Source organism: Podarcis muralis, chromosome 11 (assembly GCF_964188315.1).
Source record: "Podarcis muralis chromosome 11, rPodMur119.hap1.1, whole genome shotgun sequence".
In the NCBI taxonomy this organism is placed as follows: Eukaryota; Metazoa; Chordata; class Lepidosauria; order Squamata; family Lacertidae; genus Podarcis; species Podarcis muralis.
In genome coordinates, this window is record NC_135665.1 from 50,536,587 (window position 1) to 50,553,790 (window position 17,204).

Below are 17,204 nucleotides of genomic sequence, written 5' to 3' on the forward strand. Positions count from 1 at the left end.
TGGCAACTTGTAATAAGGAGGTAAGAAGATAATGGTTTCCATCTACATGTGCAGTGACAGCTTTTTATCACTCCTTTACATACCACCTTATGCCTCACATGTTGTGTTTGGAAGGGTCTCCCTACCTCTGGTTATCTACACATACGTATGTATTAACAGGGACAACATAGGCAAAAATGGAGACTGTGACATGTTTAAACAGGGTGTATAGATAGCATGCCTGCACACTAGATATTAAGAAACTACATTAAATAGCCCCCTGTTGTCTAGCATCACTGTCAGTAATTTTATATACAAAGAAAACCGTTTTAATAATAGGTTAGCTGTCATCATTAAGGTTCTTGGCTCCTTCCTTGTTTTTGAAGATTGTAGCCATTTGACTCTTTCATGTGCATATATTAGCATGCTTCCTTACATTGCTTCATCTTTTCCATTTAGGTTTTATAACTGAAAAGCTGGGTTTAATAAAAATGCAAAAATGCCAAGTCCCCCTTCCTTTTCTTTGCTGTATTAGATTTTGAACAGCTTTTTCTATGTGCATTCAGAAATGTTTCAAGGTCTCCATTTGCTGTTTTAGATTGTGCATGCCAAAGTGTTCAGGGTTTTCAGTGCCAAACCTTTTGGGCCCTTCTGCCCCACCCACATCCTGCCAATCTTAGAATCTATGAATATGTTCAAACTCCAGAACACACACCCGTGCATTAAACTTTGTAAGGTCAGCTGGACCTTACTGGTAAGACCAAGCTGCTCTTGCCAGATACATCTGTCATTTCTTACCGTGTAAGATTACCACAATTTCCAGTGGAAGTACTTAAACTGAAAGGAAATATTTCCTTTAGATAAGAACCCAACAATGAGTTCTGAAATTGGAACAAATATGAAAAACATAATGGACCACTTTCTGGGCTTCAGTGAGTTTTTCTTTCTCACAGTAATGGAGAGGCATTTGGTTGGAAAGGACAAGAAATTTATCCTGTCCAAGTCTTTATACCGATCCAGGTGGCGGGTGGCACTGTGGTCTAAACCACTGAGCCTCTTGGGCTTGCTGATCAGAAGGTCGGCGATTCAAATCCCCGCAACAGGGTGAGCTCCCATTGCTCTGTCCCAGCTCCTGCCAACCTAGCAGTTCAAAAGCATGCCAGTGCAAGTAGATAAATAGGTACTACTGTGGTGGGAAGGTAAACGGCATTTCCGTGTGCTCTGGTTTCCCTCACGGTGTTCCGTTGTGCCAAAAGTGGTTTAGTCATGCTGGCCACATGACCCAGAAAGCTGCCTGTGGACAAACATCGGTTCCCTCAGCCTGAAAGCGAGATGAGCACCTCAACCCCATAGTCGCTCAGGATCCAGGAGCTCAACACATTGAGCCCCAACAATAATCCACATAATCCAAACCTCAGTACAGTGGTACCTCGGGTTACATACGCTTCAGGTTACAGACTCAGCTAACCCAGAAATATTACATCAGGTTAAGAACTTTGCTTCAGGATGAGAACAGAAATCGTGCAGCAGCAGGAGGAGGAGGCCCCATTAGCTAAAGTGGTGCTTCAGGTTAAGAACAGTTTCAGGTTAAGAACGGACCTCCAGAATGAATTAAGTACTTAACCCGAGGTACCACTGTAGATCAAAAGACAGTAACAAATAGTGATGGGTTAGCCAACTACCAGCAGGGGAAGGAGGAGTCTCCATCATGGGTTAAGAGAGTTTAGCTGCTCTCTTGCATCAGTGGACTCTGCTGTCTCATGCCTTATATACACAGCCAATCACTGCACTCTGCAGGGCTGGGCCTCCTTCAGATGCCATTTCCTCAGGAGGACCATTCTGCATGATGTTGGAATCAGGTCTTTAGTGTGGTTGCAACTACCCTTCGGCTCTTCCTCCCACCACATAACAGATTGGCAGTATCTATGTTATCATTCTGGTGCCTATTGAAGCCCTTCCCTTATTCAACAAATCTTTCAAGAGGATATTCTTTTAAAATCCCAGTCTGTGTCTGTACTGAACTTGAAATTGTTTTTAGCTATCTTTTTAACTTTGGAATGTTTTATGGGAAGTGATTCACAAATGAAATAAATAAGAATGATAGAAAATTATAATAGGCAGAAATTGAAGGGCTGCACCAAAGAAGCCTGAGGATGATGTTATTTCTGTTCCTGATACTCAACTTGAATGTGATTTTTATTGTAAGAACCTTTTATTAACTTAATTAGAGAGCCTTTCAGGGCTACAAAGCAGGATACCATTATCCTAAATATATCAGTAATGTTGATTTTACTTTAAAAACTTAAGGGTTATTCTAGTACCATATGCACATTACATGCATGATACCAGTGCAGTAAACATGGGACTGCTTATGAAGATAGCCAGTGTAGTGCAGTGAGTAGTGCTGGATTTAGACTGAAGAGACCTTAAGCCAGTTTCTGTCTCTCAGCCTGCTTCACAGAGTCGCTGTGAGGATAGAAGGGTAGCAGGAAGAACCATGTAACGTGCTGTTAAGGATTTCTAGCCTCATAGTTGCAACTCTTTCTCTAAATTATCTATGCCATCTCAAAGGGTGAATGCATTAGAGATTGATACATTCGATTAGAGATTGAGTGTTTGGGGGGGAGGCTTGTTAATTTCATTGTACACAGGTTGTACAATGACAATAAAGTTGTTATTATTATTATTATTATTATTATTAGAACTCTTTGCTTGGCTTTTGTCTTCAGACACGTAGATGCATTAAACTATTAGCATCCTCAAATATTCCAGGGCCTAGACTTTCCTGTATAAAATTATTTTGCCCCTTAATGGCTTTTAAAAAATCAGCAAAATAGGGGTTCTGAAATAGGACTTATGCCCAGTAGGCTGTGTGTGTGTGTGTGTGTGTGTGTGTGTGTGTGTGTGTGTGTGTGTGAGAGAGAGAGAGAGAGAGAGAGAGAGAGAGAGAGAGAGAAGAAATGTTAGGAATTTTAGGAATGCAGCCCCAGAGGTAAAATTACAATTTCTTTTGGAATGCCAACAGAAGTACTGGAAGACTAATGAGGTTTCCTGCCATATCAGTCTCTAATAATTCTGCCATTTGCTTTTCTTGGAAGCATTATGTGCTGTCAACTCATTAATTTTTAAATTTCTCACCTGCCACTCTCTAGGCATTGCAGGGCCAGTATCCATAGATGCCAATGGAGAAAGATATGGAGATTTTTCTGTGATTGCAATGACTGATCCAGAAACTGGAATGCAGCAGGTAAGTGCTGAAATAATGCTAAATGCTAGGCTGGAACAAGGATTCGGTGGCAAAGTGTTTATTGACTCTACCGTGGGCAAGACATATTATGTCTCTTGCAGTCTCCATTTCTACTAAACCAATTAAGGAAAGAATTTAGACTGATCACTGTTACAAGTCCTTCTTACTAACCCTTCAGCAGAACCTCATAAGAAAGCTTGATGTGCAGGGATTGGAACAAATTGCCATTAAAACACACACACACACACACACACAATTTCTTACTGGATTATTACTGGATCATCATCAGCCTGAAAAATATGATATGGCAACCTAGACTCTTGAATTCAAGATCTTAATGAATGTGGGAGACTGCATACATTTCTGAAGAAAATGAAAAGTATTCATGACCTTGTTTAGCTAGGCTGGTCATCAAAAGCAAGAGATACAATGCAGCCAAAGGAGAGGAGTGCCTTGAGTATTGGTACTGTGAAATTAAACACTACAATTGCATAATAGCACTACAGGGTCCTTGGTTTACAAATGTCATGGTTTTCATCTGTAGAAATTAAAGACAGCATTCAACCAATAATATTACATGCTAGAGTGAAAATCCAGATATATCAGATGTGGATAATATCCTAGACAGTGGCATTGTTCAGAAGGTTTTAGTTGCAGTGAACAAGAAACTAAATATGAGGCAGCAGAGAGGTGAAATTTTCTGGAAATTTTGAAGCCATGGGAAGCAAATTCCCCAGGGTAAAACAGAAATATATTCAGCTCTTAATTTCTTATCAGCACTAAACTTATTCTACTGCTTTAACCTTTAATGATATAACATGGATCACTTATAGCTAGTGAGTGTATAAAATCAAACTATTTGCCTTATACAGAACAATCCCATGCATATTCATTCAGACATAAAATCTGCTGTTTAGTTGAGCTTCCTCTTCGTTAAACACATAGAACTTCAGCCTCAAAAACATAAATGCCTTAAACTGCAATCCTATAAAAATCAGAATGTCACAGTGAGCTAAAAATCAGAATGCCTAGCACTAGTCCCTCTTTCCTTCCCCTCCATTCCTTAACCTGTGTATTTCCCCTCCCAGACCCAAACCTTGCTGTTTCTCACCACCAATTAAAATGTTTGCATGTGTCTGCATGCGTGCCTGCCTGGTTGCCTGCCTGCATCTCTGTGTCACATGTGGCTGGCCTATGGTGACCCCTGACTTTGCCCACCCCAGCCCCATCCGCAGTTAGCTGCCCTGCCCTCTGCTCATTCCTTCACCCCACCAGCCTCAGGGGTCAGCAGCCGCAGCTAGTTAGATGTCATACATTTCAAGAAGAATGTTGGTAAAATGGAAATAATGGCTTATAAAGTACAGTAATGTCATTTGCTGCATAAACTGCTAAGATTAGTTGAAAAATTGTACATATAAACCTGTTAACTGTAAGGACAGTGAATTGGTTTGATCTGGTGTCAACCATACTGTTTGCTGTTATGGTGCTTTTGATTGATTTGTGTGTGTAATATTGTGCTGCCTTGGCCATACACAAAGACCTGACTGACTGATAACATGGAAGATGTCAGAAAAGAACTATAAAGATTATTACAGGCCCAGAAGTCATCTGAGGAAAGGCTGAAGGACACAGCCTGTTAACCCAAAACCTTGGAGTGGACGGAAAGTGCACATGGGAAGGATAATATTGACCCCAGTCTCCACATATATTCATGTGCAGCTCTCATCTATGACAGGAAATCCAGCAATTGCATGATTAGACTTTATTGTATACTTAGTACATCCTTTCTGTTTCCCTTTGGAAGCCTCACTCATGTCACATTCCAGCTTCTTTCCATTTTGTGTTTGTTGACATCATTCATTTTGCTGGGATTGTCTCATCCTAATTTATAATGCTGACCTCTCTTTGATGGTGCTGGTGGTAATATTAGTTTATTTGGAAGGTTCATTCCCACTGGTCATGAAAACCTTAGTTTCTAAGCGGAATGCAGCCAAACCAATTTAGGCTTGACCAGCAAATCTTTATCTGATAATTTGGTGTCTAGAATATGATAAATAAAATGAACCTAAAATGAAGTAAACATACATTTTAAAGAAAAACAGAGTAATTTGGGACAACAAAAAATAGAGGTGTGGTGGTAGAGAACAAGAGCCAAGCACATAGCCCAAAGAGCTCTGACAGCCATACACAAATGACAGCAATAATTTACACACCATTCGGTGAAGTAAACAAAAGTTTATGTGCTGGACATTTATTCCCTCCAAATTTCAGAATGGGGCAAGGAGGGATTTATGATCCAAAAATGCATGGCTCCAGCAATTATGTCTTTCAATTGATGGATTTTTGGATGCAATTCTGAAAAGTGTATGTTATATATAACAGAGATTAAGCTAGCTGATATACCCCAGTTTTCTCCCTACTTCCAGAAGCTGGTTGGAAATAGACTGTCATTTTGCTATATATCTATTTTCTTCACAGGTAATTTGGAACTATTATGGAAAGCATGGACGGCTTGAAATGCTTCCAAATGTAAATTACCCCTGGAAGCTCAAAGCAAGAACAGATGACAGCCGAGGTTTGGAACACCCAAGCAACACACCCTGCAAATCATGTAAGTTTACTGAGGTTAACTTCTCCTTTCCAAATCTGCAACAGACAGCAGTCCATGTTAAGGAATTGCGCTTGTTCTCAGATACACTTCTGTATCAATATCAATACTACAAATAACAACCTGACCAGAGGAAATTTACTGAGGCTCAATTTACGTATAGCTAATGTTCATGGGAAAATCTGGGATAGTTTCTTTCAAAATGTGAAGATGGAACACTGGCAAAGTGGGTATGTGCAAATGGTTTTGTATATTGTAATAGCATCAAGATTTCCCAAGCAAAAGGTTGCAAAGCAGAGAGCCAATGTGGTATAGTGGTTAGAGTGTCGGACCTGGAACACCAGGGTTCCAATCCCCACTCAGCAAAGAAACTCACTTGGGTGACCTAGGGCCAGTCACTGTATCTCAGCCCAACTACCTCACAGCGTTGTTATAAAGATAAAACGGGAAGTAGGAGAGCTATGTGCACCAACTGGGGCTCCTTGGAGGAAAGGTGGGATAATAAATAAATGAATAACCTTGCTGAAACTCCCGGAAGAGAATAGTGGTGCTGCAGATGGAGCTAGGTGGGATAAAGGAGTAAATGGGAGAAGATACAGAGATGCAGTTGAAATGAAGCTGTCATGAGGTGAGTGTAAATGCTGAACAGGCACAAGAATGAATCAGGCCCAAAGTTTATTAAGCTTTGAAACGTTTGGCATAGAATGGCCGAGGGAACCAAAGCATTCTGGCAGCCTGCCTTATAGCCTAACTATGTTGAGAGGAAAGTCAGCTTCTTCACTGCAGACTGCTCTTTCTATCTGCTGTGACCAACCATAGAATGTAAATGGTACCAAGGTACCCAAAATGGTCCAGAAGCGAGACATTACCCCCAGAGCCCTTAAGGGTTCTCCCAAGGAAGGCATTCAGTGAAATCACTCCCACCTGCTCTCAAACTATGCTCTCTGCCCAGTGCCCCAGCAGTAGAGCAAGTTGTGATACAATTATTGATGCAAGAGACTGAAAGCACTGTGAAAGAAAATATCCTTGTTAGGAGGAAGGCAAAAAATAATAATTAAAAAAAATCCTAGAACCAAATGGTTGATTAGGAATGCAGGTAAAATTCCTTCCTGGCACTATCACCCAGTGACCAGCAATTAGCCCATAACAAAGTAATCAAGCAGAAGAAACATCCAAGAACTAGGGAGAGTGGGAGGGCAATTTAAGAACTCTCCACCTCATCCCCATCAGTATAGGAGCCAGAATTTATAGTCCAGAAGTGCACCAGATGGATTGAATTCCTTAGAGCAAGTTAGAACTTTGCTCCACCTAGTGCAATACTGTCTACACTGACTGGCAGTAGTTCTCCAGAGTCTTACCCAGTCCTAGGTGGAAATGCCTGGGTTTGAGGCTGGGACCTTTTGTATGAAAGGCAAATGATTCGTCACCTAGCTTCACTCCCTTTCCACCTCCTATCCATGCCCAGCTGGCATTTGCTAGCTGACCAAGGAGCAGGTCCCACAATGCAGCCAAGGTGGTAGTCATGTTGTTGGCTCACTCCCTATCTCCCGGCATCAATATAAAAGAAGGCAGATGTTTATAAATTTGAGATTTGAATTGCATGGATGAACCATTTCAACACACACACACACGAAAATCACAGCAAAAAACAGCATATGGATGTAAAAAGTTGTATTTCAACCCATCCTAAGGTAATTCATTATTGACTGAGAATTACTGTTTCCCAGTGCCCTCAAGGCGTGTTGGAGAGAAAATACATGCCTTCCCTTTAAAAAGTTCAGTTCAACTCTTTCAGTTCTGCTGTTATAGAAAGTTTTTTAAACTCACCTGTTTTCCTTGGTTTTTTAACAAAATGTTTCATTTTAAACTTTGGGATTTCTGTTAGCGTTTATTGAAATTTATTAGCTGACAGATTTATTGTGATTTGAATGGTATATTTCAATGTTTGTTTTTAATGGAAACTGTATCTTTGTTTTAATGTAAGCCGCCCTGTATAGTCTTGAAAGGTGGCTTAGAAATAACTGAAATAAATCAGCAGCACTTCAGAGTGTGACAACAATAAGCTCCAAGGTAAACATAAAGGAAGATAATAAAAGCAGTTGGAACTATAGAAAAGTTTCTTTGGGCACTTTTCAAAATGGATTTTGAATAGATTTGTTTATAATATTACATTGATCATTTATTCAGTCATTCTGTGAGCTTGAACGTATTTCTTTGTGATTTGCTCTTGGTTATTTCTTTTTTAATTTTTCAAGCAGGTGGTCTAGGAGAGTCGGCAGTTACAGGAATTGTTGTGGGTGCCTTGCTAGGAGCAGGATTGTTGATGGCTTTCTACTTTTTCAGGTTGGTTCTGTTTTGGGGAAAAATATTGCCTACATTTTATAATTTGTATAAAGCAAATCAATCATTAGAGAAACAAGCCATGGTTTGTTGAATCATCTGTGGGGCAGATTGTGCTTTATTTATTTTGAGGAGTGGACGGGTACTTAATATTGCTGATTTTTAAATGTTGTGAACTTTATGAGCAGCTTTGTATTGCACTCTGTTTTATTATAGTTGGAATTGTATTATTATTCTGTTAGTGTAAGATACATTCAGTGTTTATTACTTGTAAACGAGGTCTATAAATTTTTTTTGGCAGTAACAACATGTAAGAATTTAGTCAGAATAACAATTAGCAATTTAGATATGTTTTGAGTATTTAGATTTTACTGAATTGTGAGCGGACTTTAATGGGGCAGTCCCAATTTCACTGAAGAACACAAATACAGAACACAAATTATATTTAACAGTGTGAGGTGGCAAGCAATCTATTCCACTGAACAATATGAAGCCATATGCTGCAATCTTGAAGCAGTTCTTTAAAAAAAACTGTTTGAGAGAACTAACTACTAAATGGTTCCACTATTTGCAGCCCTAACTTCAAAGCATCTGTTGCACTTTATACTGGCTTCCTTCTCACTTAGTTTCAGATCTGTGGAAGAATATTCAATTTGTCTGAAATCTTTGAATATAACTTAACTTTGAGATCAGGCAAAAATGCTTCAAGGCACACCTCTTTAATCTTTTGGCAATGGTGTTCATTCATCTCATTTATCATTAGGAACACATTTGTACTTCACAGACATTCTTTTGTGAAGGGAGTTATATTCCTAATTATCCTAAACTGAAGGAGGTTTTCTTACCCTGTGCTACCCATTTCTTTTATGCAGAAAAAAATACAAAATAACTATTGAGAGGCGAAGTCAACTGGAAGAATACAACATCGGCAAGCACTGGCAATTACGAGAGGACTCTATAAGGTCTCACTTTTCTGCTGCATGAAGTAAGGAGAAACAAACTGTTTTTGTGTGTGTGTGGAGGAAATCTGTAGACAAATGGACACTACCAAAGACAGCAACAGAAAAGAAGAAGCTTATTAAGGACTCAGCATTTTAAAAGTAGAGTAACTCTGTCTTAATTTCTTTCAGAAACTCAGGAATGATTTACTAGCCACATTATTCCACGTGGCCTTTTTATCTTGTGGAAAAGAAAATGACAAAAGAACAAGTGTGTTCCCCCCCAATGGTTTTGACACTTGGTGTGTATCCAAGACAAGTCGCTGTGGTCAGCCATTTTGTTTCTTGGAAATGTGAAGGTTCATTCAGCGGACCTTCGTTAGCTGTACCTCATACCAGATTATAAAAGGAATGTGTTTTCAGAGACACAGGTGCTGCTTTTTAGTATTGTTCAGCATTGAATAGTGGAGATTAGAATTGAGCAAAGGAAGTGTGAGGTAGTACAAAACAATACAATTTATAGGAAAGGAGCAGAAGCATCTTTATAGAACAGAAGAAATCCCAAGGCAGTGGAAAGATAGTATTTGGTTCTAAGGACCTACTCACACAACAAATTAGTTTTGGATATCATTCCAATAGCATTCCCTGTGAAAGGATTCCTTTGCAAATATGTTGTGTATTGGTCTAAACTGCTTGCCTGTGTTCCTCGGGATGTTTGGGTTTAAGAGAACTTCCATTTTACATGGCATTTTTGTTTCAAGAAAGCTCCCTCCTCTGTATCATTTCCATGACCTATATATGGATTCTGCAGTGTTCCTGTCCTAGAGATCACTGTAGGATTATGCATTCACTGGTTACATGTCTCCTGCTTTTTAATCTGCTGGGTGTTTCTTGTGTAAAATAAACACGAACCATTTCCAGAAAAGAGGCAGGCCTGATCTGCACATAATGCGACACTAGGTAAAAGAACCCTGAGGTGGAAGAGTGGTCTTACAACTTCAGAATACAGATGAGTTGAGAGGAGGTGCCATTTTTGAATACTGTACTCCAAGTTATTAAAAAAAAGCCACACACAAAGGAAGGAACTGAGTGTAGCACTAAGGCGATTGTTCCAAAATGGCAAGCATTGTGGCTTGCCAGATGCAACAGTCCCCACTTTCCTCCCCCATGCACTGTTCTGGGGGTTCTCCCACCCACCCCTGTGCCAGTTTCAGGGGATATGGGGCATGCAAGAGAAGAAGGAAAGGAAAGCCCTGTTGCACAAGCAGAAGCCCTTGCCTAGGGCTTCTGCTGATGTGATTCATTAGTTGAATCCTTCCCAATAACTGAGCAAGAGGGGGCAACATGAAAAATTGAGAAAAGTCTAGGCTCCCTTTCACAGCCATGCTAGGCTTCTGCATAAATATTGTTTTTTACACAGGGAAGCATTCAGAAATATGATTTCCCTTACCTGCATTCTGAAGTAGGATAGTCCAATCTGTCAGCTCATTCCCATCTCATCCTGCTTTATGTGTAAACTAGGCCAATAACAGTAAATGAGATCCTTGCCTCAGACAAAGCACCTTTGGCTGATCTCTTTATGTACATAGAGATATATACACACAAAAATACAAAACAGCTAGAAGTTCAGAAGTTCTGGCTCCTCTGGTTTTGTCTCCACCAGGTTGCCCTTCTGCTTCCTTAGCCTTTTGGTTCCCACTGCTAAAATGGGAAGAAACGGGCAAGGCAAGAATATTGATTTGTGTAGATGTATGGGCATGACAGCTGTGCAGATGAGAGAATCTTAGGAACTGAATAATACAGCTCTAAAAAATAATCAGGCCATTACTCAGCAGCATGTTCCATTAAAATCTGTGGTACTTACTTCTGAGAAAAATGAGTACAGAGTGAGGATGCAATATATCATCCCTGCTTCAAATTCTTCAGCTGGAAGCAAACACCCCATGGCCACCTTTGAGACCTGAGTGTAGCCCAAACTATGTAAATATTAAGTATTAGAGTGGTTTTGTACAGTAAAGGCAACTCCAAACTTTTTTGTTGTATAAAAAGTGACATCTTGCTAACATGTTATTTTTTAGGTATTCTTATCATATTTTTCTATTAAGAAAAAAATGTCTATTTGAGGTTGTTTTATTTCACCTTGGAAAGTCAAAGTGAGAGCACATTTGAAGAGCTATTTTTCTTTTCTTTTTTAAAAGTGTGAATAATAATGAGCACAGATCTTCTTATATGTAAATAAAAGTAGTATATTTGACTTTTGCATATTGGGCCAATCCGCCCCTTCCCCTTCTTTCTTTCCCCAGTCATGGAATTCTCATTCAGTGGCAAGATTCCTTTGATGATATAGAACAGAGCTGTGGAAGCTGTGGTCCTCCAGATGTTGCTGAACCAAAGCTTCAACCATTCTTGGCCGCTCACCTTGTTGGTTAGAACTGATAAGAGTAGGACTCCAATAACATCTGGAAGGCCAGAGAGTCCCCATCCCAATATAGGGGTTGAGAGACTTCATGCTAATAATCCCAGATTTCTCTAAAAGGAATAATATAACCATCTATTTTATTGGAAGGGTACATGAATATGGAGGTTTTAACAACAACAATCCCTCTTACCTATGTTGGTTTAAAAATACTATTAGATCAGTTTTTATCTTTCTAATGTCAGTCTTCAGAGATCTCTCTATATTGACTCATCTGTCAAGGAGCTCCGACATGGTTCCCAATAGAACCAGCTAGTGGTTACCAGAGAAGCAAGAGTTCTGGACACTCCTGGTCATTCCCAGCAACCCCACACCTGTAAGGTGCTACTTCCTGCTGCTACCACCACTGTTTCATGTCTCCTGCTGGCAAGGGTGTCTGTGTGTCCTTGTCTGCCATCCAGCAGAAGTGGCTATTCTTTCCTCTTTATGGTGTACCACCTCACTGGCTCCTGAACATTGTAGATGATTCTGGCGCATGTTTTAGAGTATGCATTCAGCCTCATGCAGACACTGGTGACTCCTATTCGGTCTCACAGCTACCCTACATAAATAGTGGAGTGTGTAACTTAAGAGCTACAACACATCCAACCTTTTCCTGTAGCTGCACATTGCAGGGGAAGATGGAGGTCTACCTGTATTTCAGGGAAGCTTGTCAATTTTTGCTTACCTTCTTACTGAGCATGCCCTGATAACTTCCGGGGACATGAGAGTTCCTTGGAACATAGTTTGAAAACCACTGTCAGTTTTTCCCCAGCAATCTTCTGCTCTTTTCCTAAGTCAGTGTATGCTATTCCCCCCCCCCCCCAATTCCTTGAGCATTCCAGCTGGTTCTCCAGTGCTAATACTATTCTTAGGTTTCAGACTTTTCAAGGGAATAATAAAATTAAAACAATACCAAAGCATTCTTCACTAAAATGAATCATACATGCATAAAGCATACACAATAAATAGGCCAATAGGTATGCTTAATTTCAATTGCTTTGTCCAGTTTAAAATCAAGCAGTGCATAACTGCAGTGGATTGTTGCCAAAATCTACAAAGAGTACACAGAAGGATGTGCTGGAATTTAATTTAAAGACTGTACAAGAATCTAAGTACTAACACTGAGCCAACTGAAAGAAAGACAGTAAAGAAGGTTGGATGCACATTTTATTGAACCAGCAGCTGTTGGTGGGTGTGTCATGTTTTCCAATGCAATACAGCCCTTTAGGATATTCAAACTTTCATGTTGGACAACAAGTTGCACCAGTAAAAAGAATTGGCTTATCAATTTCCACTTTTCTATTTTTGTGTTAGTAGAAAATTGGCATAAGCATCATCCAAAGAACCACATTACTCGTACATTAGTGAACTGACAGATATATTGTTTCCAAATAAGACTGTTTTGGAACATTATTGCCTCCAAAGACTAATTTTTGCTAGGCTAGATTGAAGGGGTTAAAGGGAGAATCTCTGAATTTAGCTCTAAAGAACAAGGCTACGGTAATTCTGAAGCAGCTTAGTTTTACACAAAGATTCATTGCATTTGATCTTGAAAACAAACTCAAAATGGGGTTTTCTGAAATGAACTGCTGTATAGATACCTTGTTTTATCAATACAAAACTACTTCTTCCTAAACACTTTCTTTCTGGTGCACACAAACATTTATAGCATGTAAAGAATTTTTGAAAGGTGCTCCTTTAAACTTTTACACTGTAAAATTTACAGTAACAACTAATATTCACATAAGTCAAAGGCTAAAATATTCTGGTGACTTTGATACTTTTGAGATTCATATACTAAGCTACAGTGCTTTTATTATGGGGATTTACTATATGATGTAATAGATGGTTTATAGAGTAACAACAACACTTGCTTAGTGTTTCCAGAGCGTACATATCCTAAAAGATTATTGAGCAAGCAAAGTAAATGAATCTAGTAGAGAATTTCTAAGGAGGAAATTAAAAAAATCTAAGCTGGAATACACAAAGACATAGAATCATTCCAAAATCATGGAGAGTATCATTAACTCATATATTCTTATGTCTTACTACTTCCTTTAGTGAATACGTCATAAAGACAGCAGATTTTCAAAGTTTATTTTATATCATTCAGAATAGAATGCAACTTGTATATGCTAGAATATTAGTTTTATTTTCTGAATTACTTGTTCTGCTGAACAATGAAGTTCTCAAATTACTTACAGAAACCAATGGATGGTATTATAGAAGAAGTTATTAGGGGCTACAGGGTGTTATAACATTTCCTTTCCATATCTGTGACAATGTTGTGCCAACAGTTTATAATGGTTTATAAGATAGTAAGCATGACCATAATAATTTTACTTTTAATTTTTAGTATTGTACACTGCTTTTTGTGTCATTTCTGGCATGACTTCAGTTCCTAAACAAATAAGAAAATGACATTTTTCCTTTGCTATTAAATGCTTAGAGAGATGGACACTGATAGCTGGAATTAGAATTTTGTTTCTGACTTCAACAGGAGAAGAGTCAGACTAAACATTCCAATTTCAGTGGCATTCCAAGAGCCATGGCTCCCAGTGGTCTCAATTAAGAGAAGCCAAGTTCATAAGCTGACATGATTCACATTTGTACCTCTGGACTCTCTGCTTTGATTTCCATGGATCAAACCACTACATTCCTTTTGTCTACTTCTCCAAATATGAAAAGAGATTTGAAAAGCCAAACAGCAGCTACAGCCACCAAAGAAAACAAAGAAGAAAATCCAAGTGCATAATCTGATGTTTACACACACTATTTTCTTTCACAGATGTGTCACCAATGTGTGCAAAAGGTGTGTGCTCAAAGTCAGATGGGGTGTAGGATTTGGAGTAATTATGTTAGCAGAGTTCTCATGAGCAACACACAGAATCAAACTTTGGGGACCCAGAAAATTCACCACAAAATTAGAAGGGTGTTTTTTACATGGTCAAACTTCCTCTCCTGCCTAGAGCAAAATCCAAGAGCGAATAGACTTCCAAGCTCCCGCTGCCCCATATCTGTTGCAACCCCTGCACATTCTCCAAAGTTTTCCCCATCTCCAAAATGCAGTACCCCCTTTCACCTTAATCTTTGGAAATTGCATGGCCCCTTCAAAGAACAACACTTTCCATAGTCCATCACATGCTATACCATCAACCTTTTTACATCTCTTGCTTGTTGCTGCTGCTATTCCTTCTCTGCCAGAAACAATGAGGGGTGCGAGGGATGTGTTTGAGGAATTGGGGTGACATTTTTCTGATCTCTTGGTTTGATTCAGGAAATTGTTATCGGGGTTTCCCTTTTCTTTCCAGGAAACCTTGGAAAATTCCAGAGCTAAACAGAGCTAGTCTCAGAGAGCTTGTCAATCTCTAATTGGGAGCAGCTTGACATAATGTGCCTTCCTCATAAGTTGACAGGCGCACAAATCCTTGCCATGTTTTAGTCGTACTTGTGGGAGTGTTTTTGTGAATGAGAACTGCAGCCCTCGGAATGTATTTTAAAAGCCACTGCATTTGTTCATCATACCACCTTAACTGCAAGACCTAACAAAACACAAAAGAAAAGCATAATCTTATATGGCTACTATTCACACTGTGTATAGGTTGGCCATCACGGACCGTACTGAACAACTGCTCTTGCAATAGATCTCTGTTTGGATTTTAGAATCTCTTTCAAAACAGCTGCTCAGAGGTTAAGTTTGAAGCATATCTACTAACAATACTGGCTTATAATTTTTGTTTTGTAAAATCATTTGTGAGATATTAACAGACCTTACTGTCCATTTGAGCAGAAAACTAAGCTAAATTTTTGTCCTAGGATAGATTTGGTTTCCTTCTGCAAAGTATGTGCAAAACTAAAAAGACTCAGGATAGAGATTGTGGAGGTTTAACTTTGTCTCTGCCTCCCCTTTTATTGTGAGCAATGTTATGATTGTAGAAAAAATAAACTGGATAATCTAGAAGTGTAATATTGGTTTGGGTAAAAATGAATGGAAAGCTGCACAGTATATTGTACTGATGTAAGTAGAACTATTTGCATATGATGTGATTTTATTTATTGCATTTCTGTAGAGACAGAATTCATGACTGTGGATACACGTAACCTCTGTGTGATGTATTTTTATTTCTTTTACAAGTTTCTCATTCAAAATATTGGTGTCTATTGACTATTAAGTGTGTACATTTTCTTGTAAACGTTTCAAGTAGTACAGATTGTCATATTCCCACATTATAACAAAAGGCTTCCATTAAAGATATGAACCTATACATTCACCTAACAGCGTGTTCTCGTGATATGTTAAGATAATCCTTGCTGTACAACATGCAATTGGTACAATAGGAAAACTTATTTTAAATGGCTGGGGGAGATCTTTCAGACAGCCACTTTTCTACCACCACCCAAGAAATCCACACCCATTCAAATATGCTGACTTTTATACAATGGTTGGATAACTTGCCCCCCAGATATTGCTAGAATCCAAGTCAGGGTGAAGGGTCACACTGGTTATCCCTGTTTTATACTACACTGGTTGGTATTAGTGGAATGGATTATTCATAATTATAAACATTTTATAACAAGAAAAATGGGTAGATAAATCTTGGGTGTCCAGAGCACTGTCTAGTCATGTTGTGTTGGATGAGTTTCAGTTAGTAAGGCTTGGATCAGTCAGGGTGACCACTTGTGCTCTGGACATTTGTCCCTCTTGGCTGATAAAAAGCAGCAGGGAAGGGACAGCTAGCTGAGCCAGGGAGTTGATTAATGCCTCTTTACGTGAGGAGGTGGTCCTTGCCTGCCTGAAGGAGGCAGTGGTAAAACTAGTCCTCAAGAAACCCTGGATTTGGAAAATCTAACTAGCTACCATTCAGTTGCTCACCTCCCTTTCCTGGGGAAGGTTCTAGAGTGGGTAGTTGTCAATCAGATCCAGGCGCTCTTGGAGGAAATAGATTAACTAGATCCCTTTCAATTGGGGTTTAGGCCCAGTTTTGGCACAGAAACTTCTTGGGTCGCCCTGTATGATGACCTCTGTTGAGAGAGAGAGATGGGGAAAATGTCCCCACTGTGGAAGGATGTGTGGATCCAGAATTGGCCTCTACAGTCACTTGTAGACACACCATTAAGACCGTGTTAATGAAAGACAATCTTGCTCGGCAATGAGTGATCGCCGAAGCAAGCAAAAAGTATCTCCAGTAATGACTGTCTGTATCAGGGATTAACAGCTATCAGCCTTTGTGCAGTCAAGTATGGGGCAAGGCAAAGGCAGAGAAGAAGAAAGGCAAATGCAAGCTTGCAAGAGCAGATTGCTTTGTATAGACTGTTGGACAACCTTGATATAGAACTTCAGTGTCAGTGAATATTAATTGCCTAATCTAACCTGTCAACTGAAGGAGGTTGGCTAGGGGAGATCGTATCCACACTAATCTTCTTAATTTATCTGTAGTCTTATGTTGTAATGGCCACTGTTACACAGATTTATGGGAGTGAAGAGGTCCATCAATGTCTAATATGAAGCAATATGTTTCTGGAAATTAGTCAATGAGGTGGGGGTGGGGGGAGCAACAAGAAGTATGGGCTACTGCTCTGCTTGCAGATTTCTCAAAAACATCTGGCTGGTCTGTTATTCATTCTGAAGATTGA

General features: G+C 39.4%; 1 protein-coding gene across 2 annotated transcripts in view; it reads left to right on the forward strand.

Annotated features, from left to right (window-relative positions):
* The window catches only part of NPR3 (natriuretic peptide receptor 3), a 53,374-nt gene extending 37,533 nt beyond the window's left edge, over window positions 1-15,841 (forward strand). Inside the window, exons 5-8 of one of the 2 annotated variants that reach the window (XM_028747981.2) lie at window positions 3,132-3,226; window positions 5,705-5,837; window positions 8,093-8,177; window positions 9,047-15,841. In XM_028747981.2, coding sequence (XP_028603814.2) covers window positions 3,132-3,226; window positions 5,705-5,837; window positions 8,093-8,177; window positions 9,047-9,158 — 425 coding nt within the window. In that variant the 3' untranslated portion in view covers window positions 9,159-15,841. Of the gene's footprint in view, window positions 1-3,131; window positions 3,227-5,704; window positions 5,838-8,089; window positions 8,178-9,046 lie in introns of both variants that reach the window. The other variant, XM_028747979.2, reaches the window with a different exon arrangement.
* The last annotated feature ends 1,363 nt before the right edge of the window (window positions 15,842-17,204 follow it).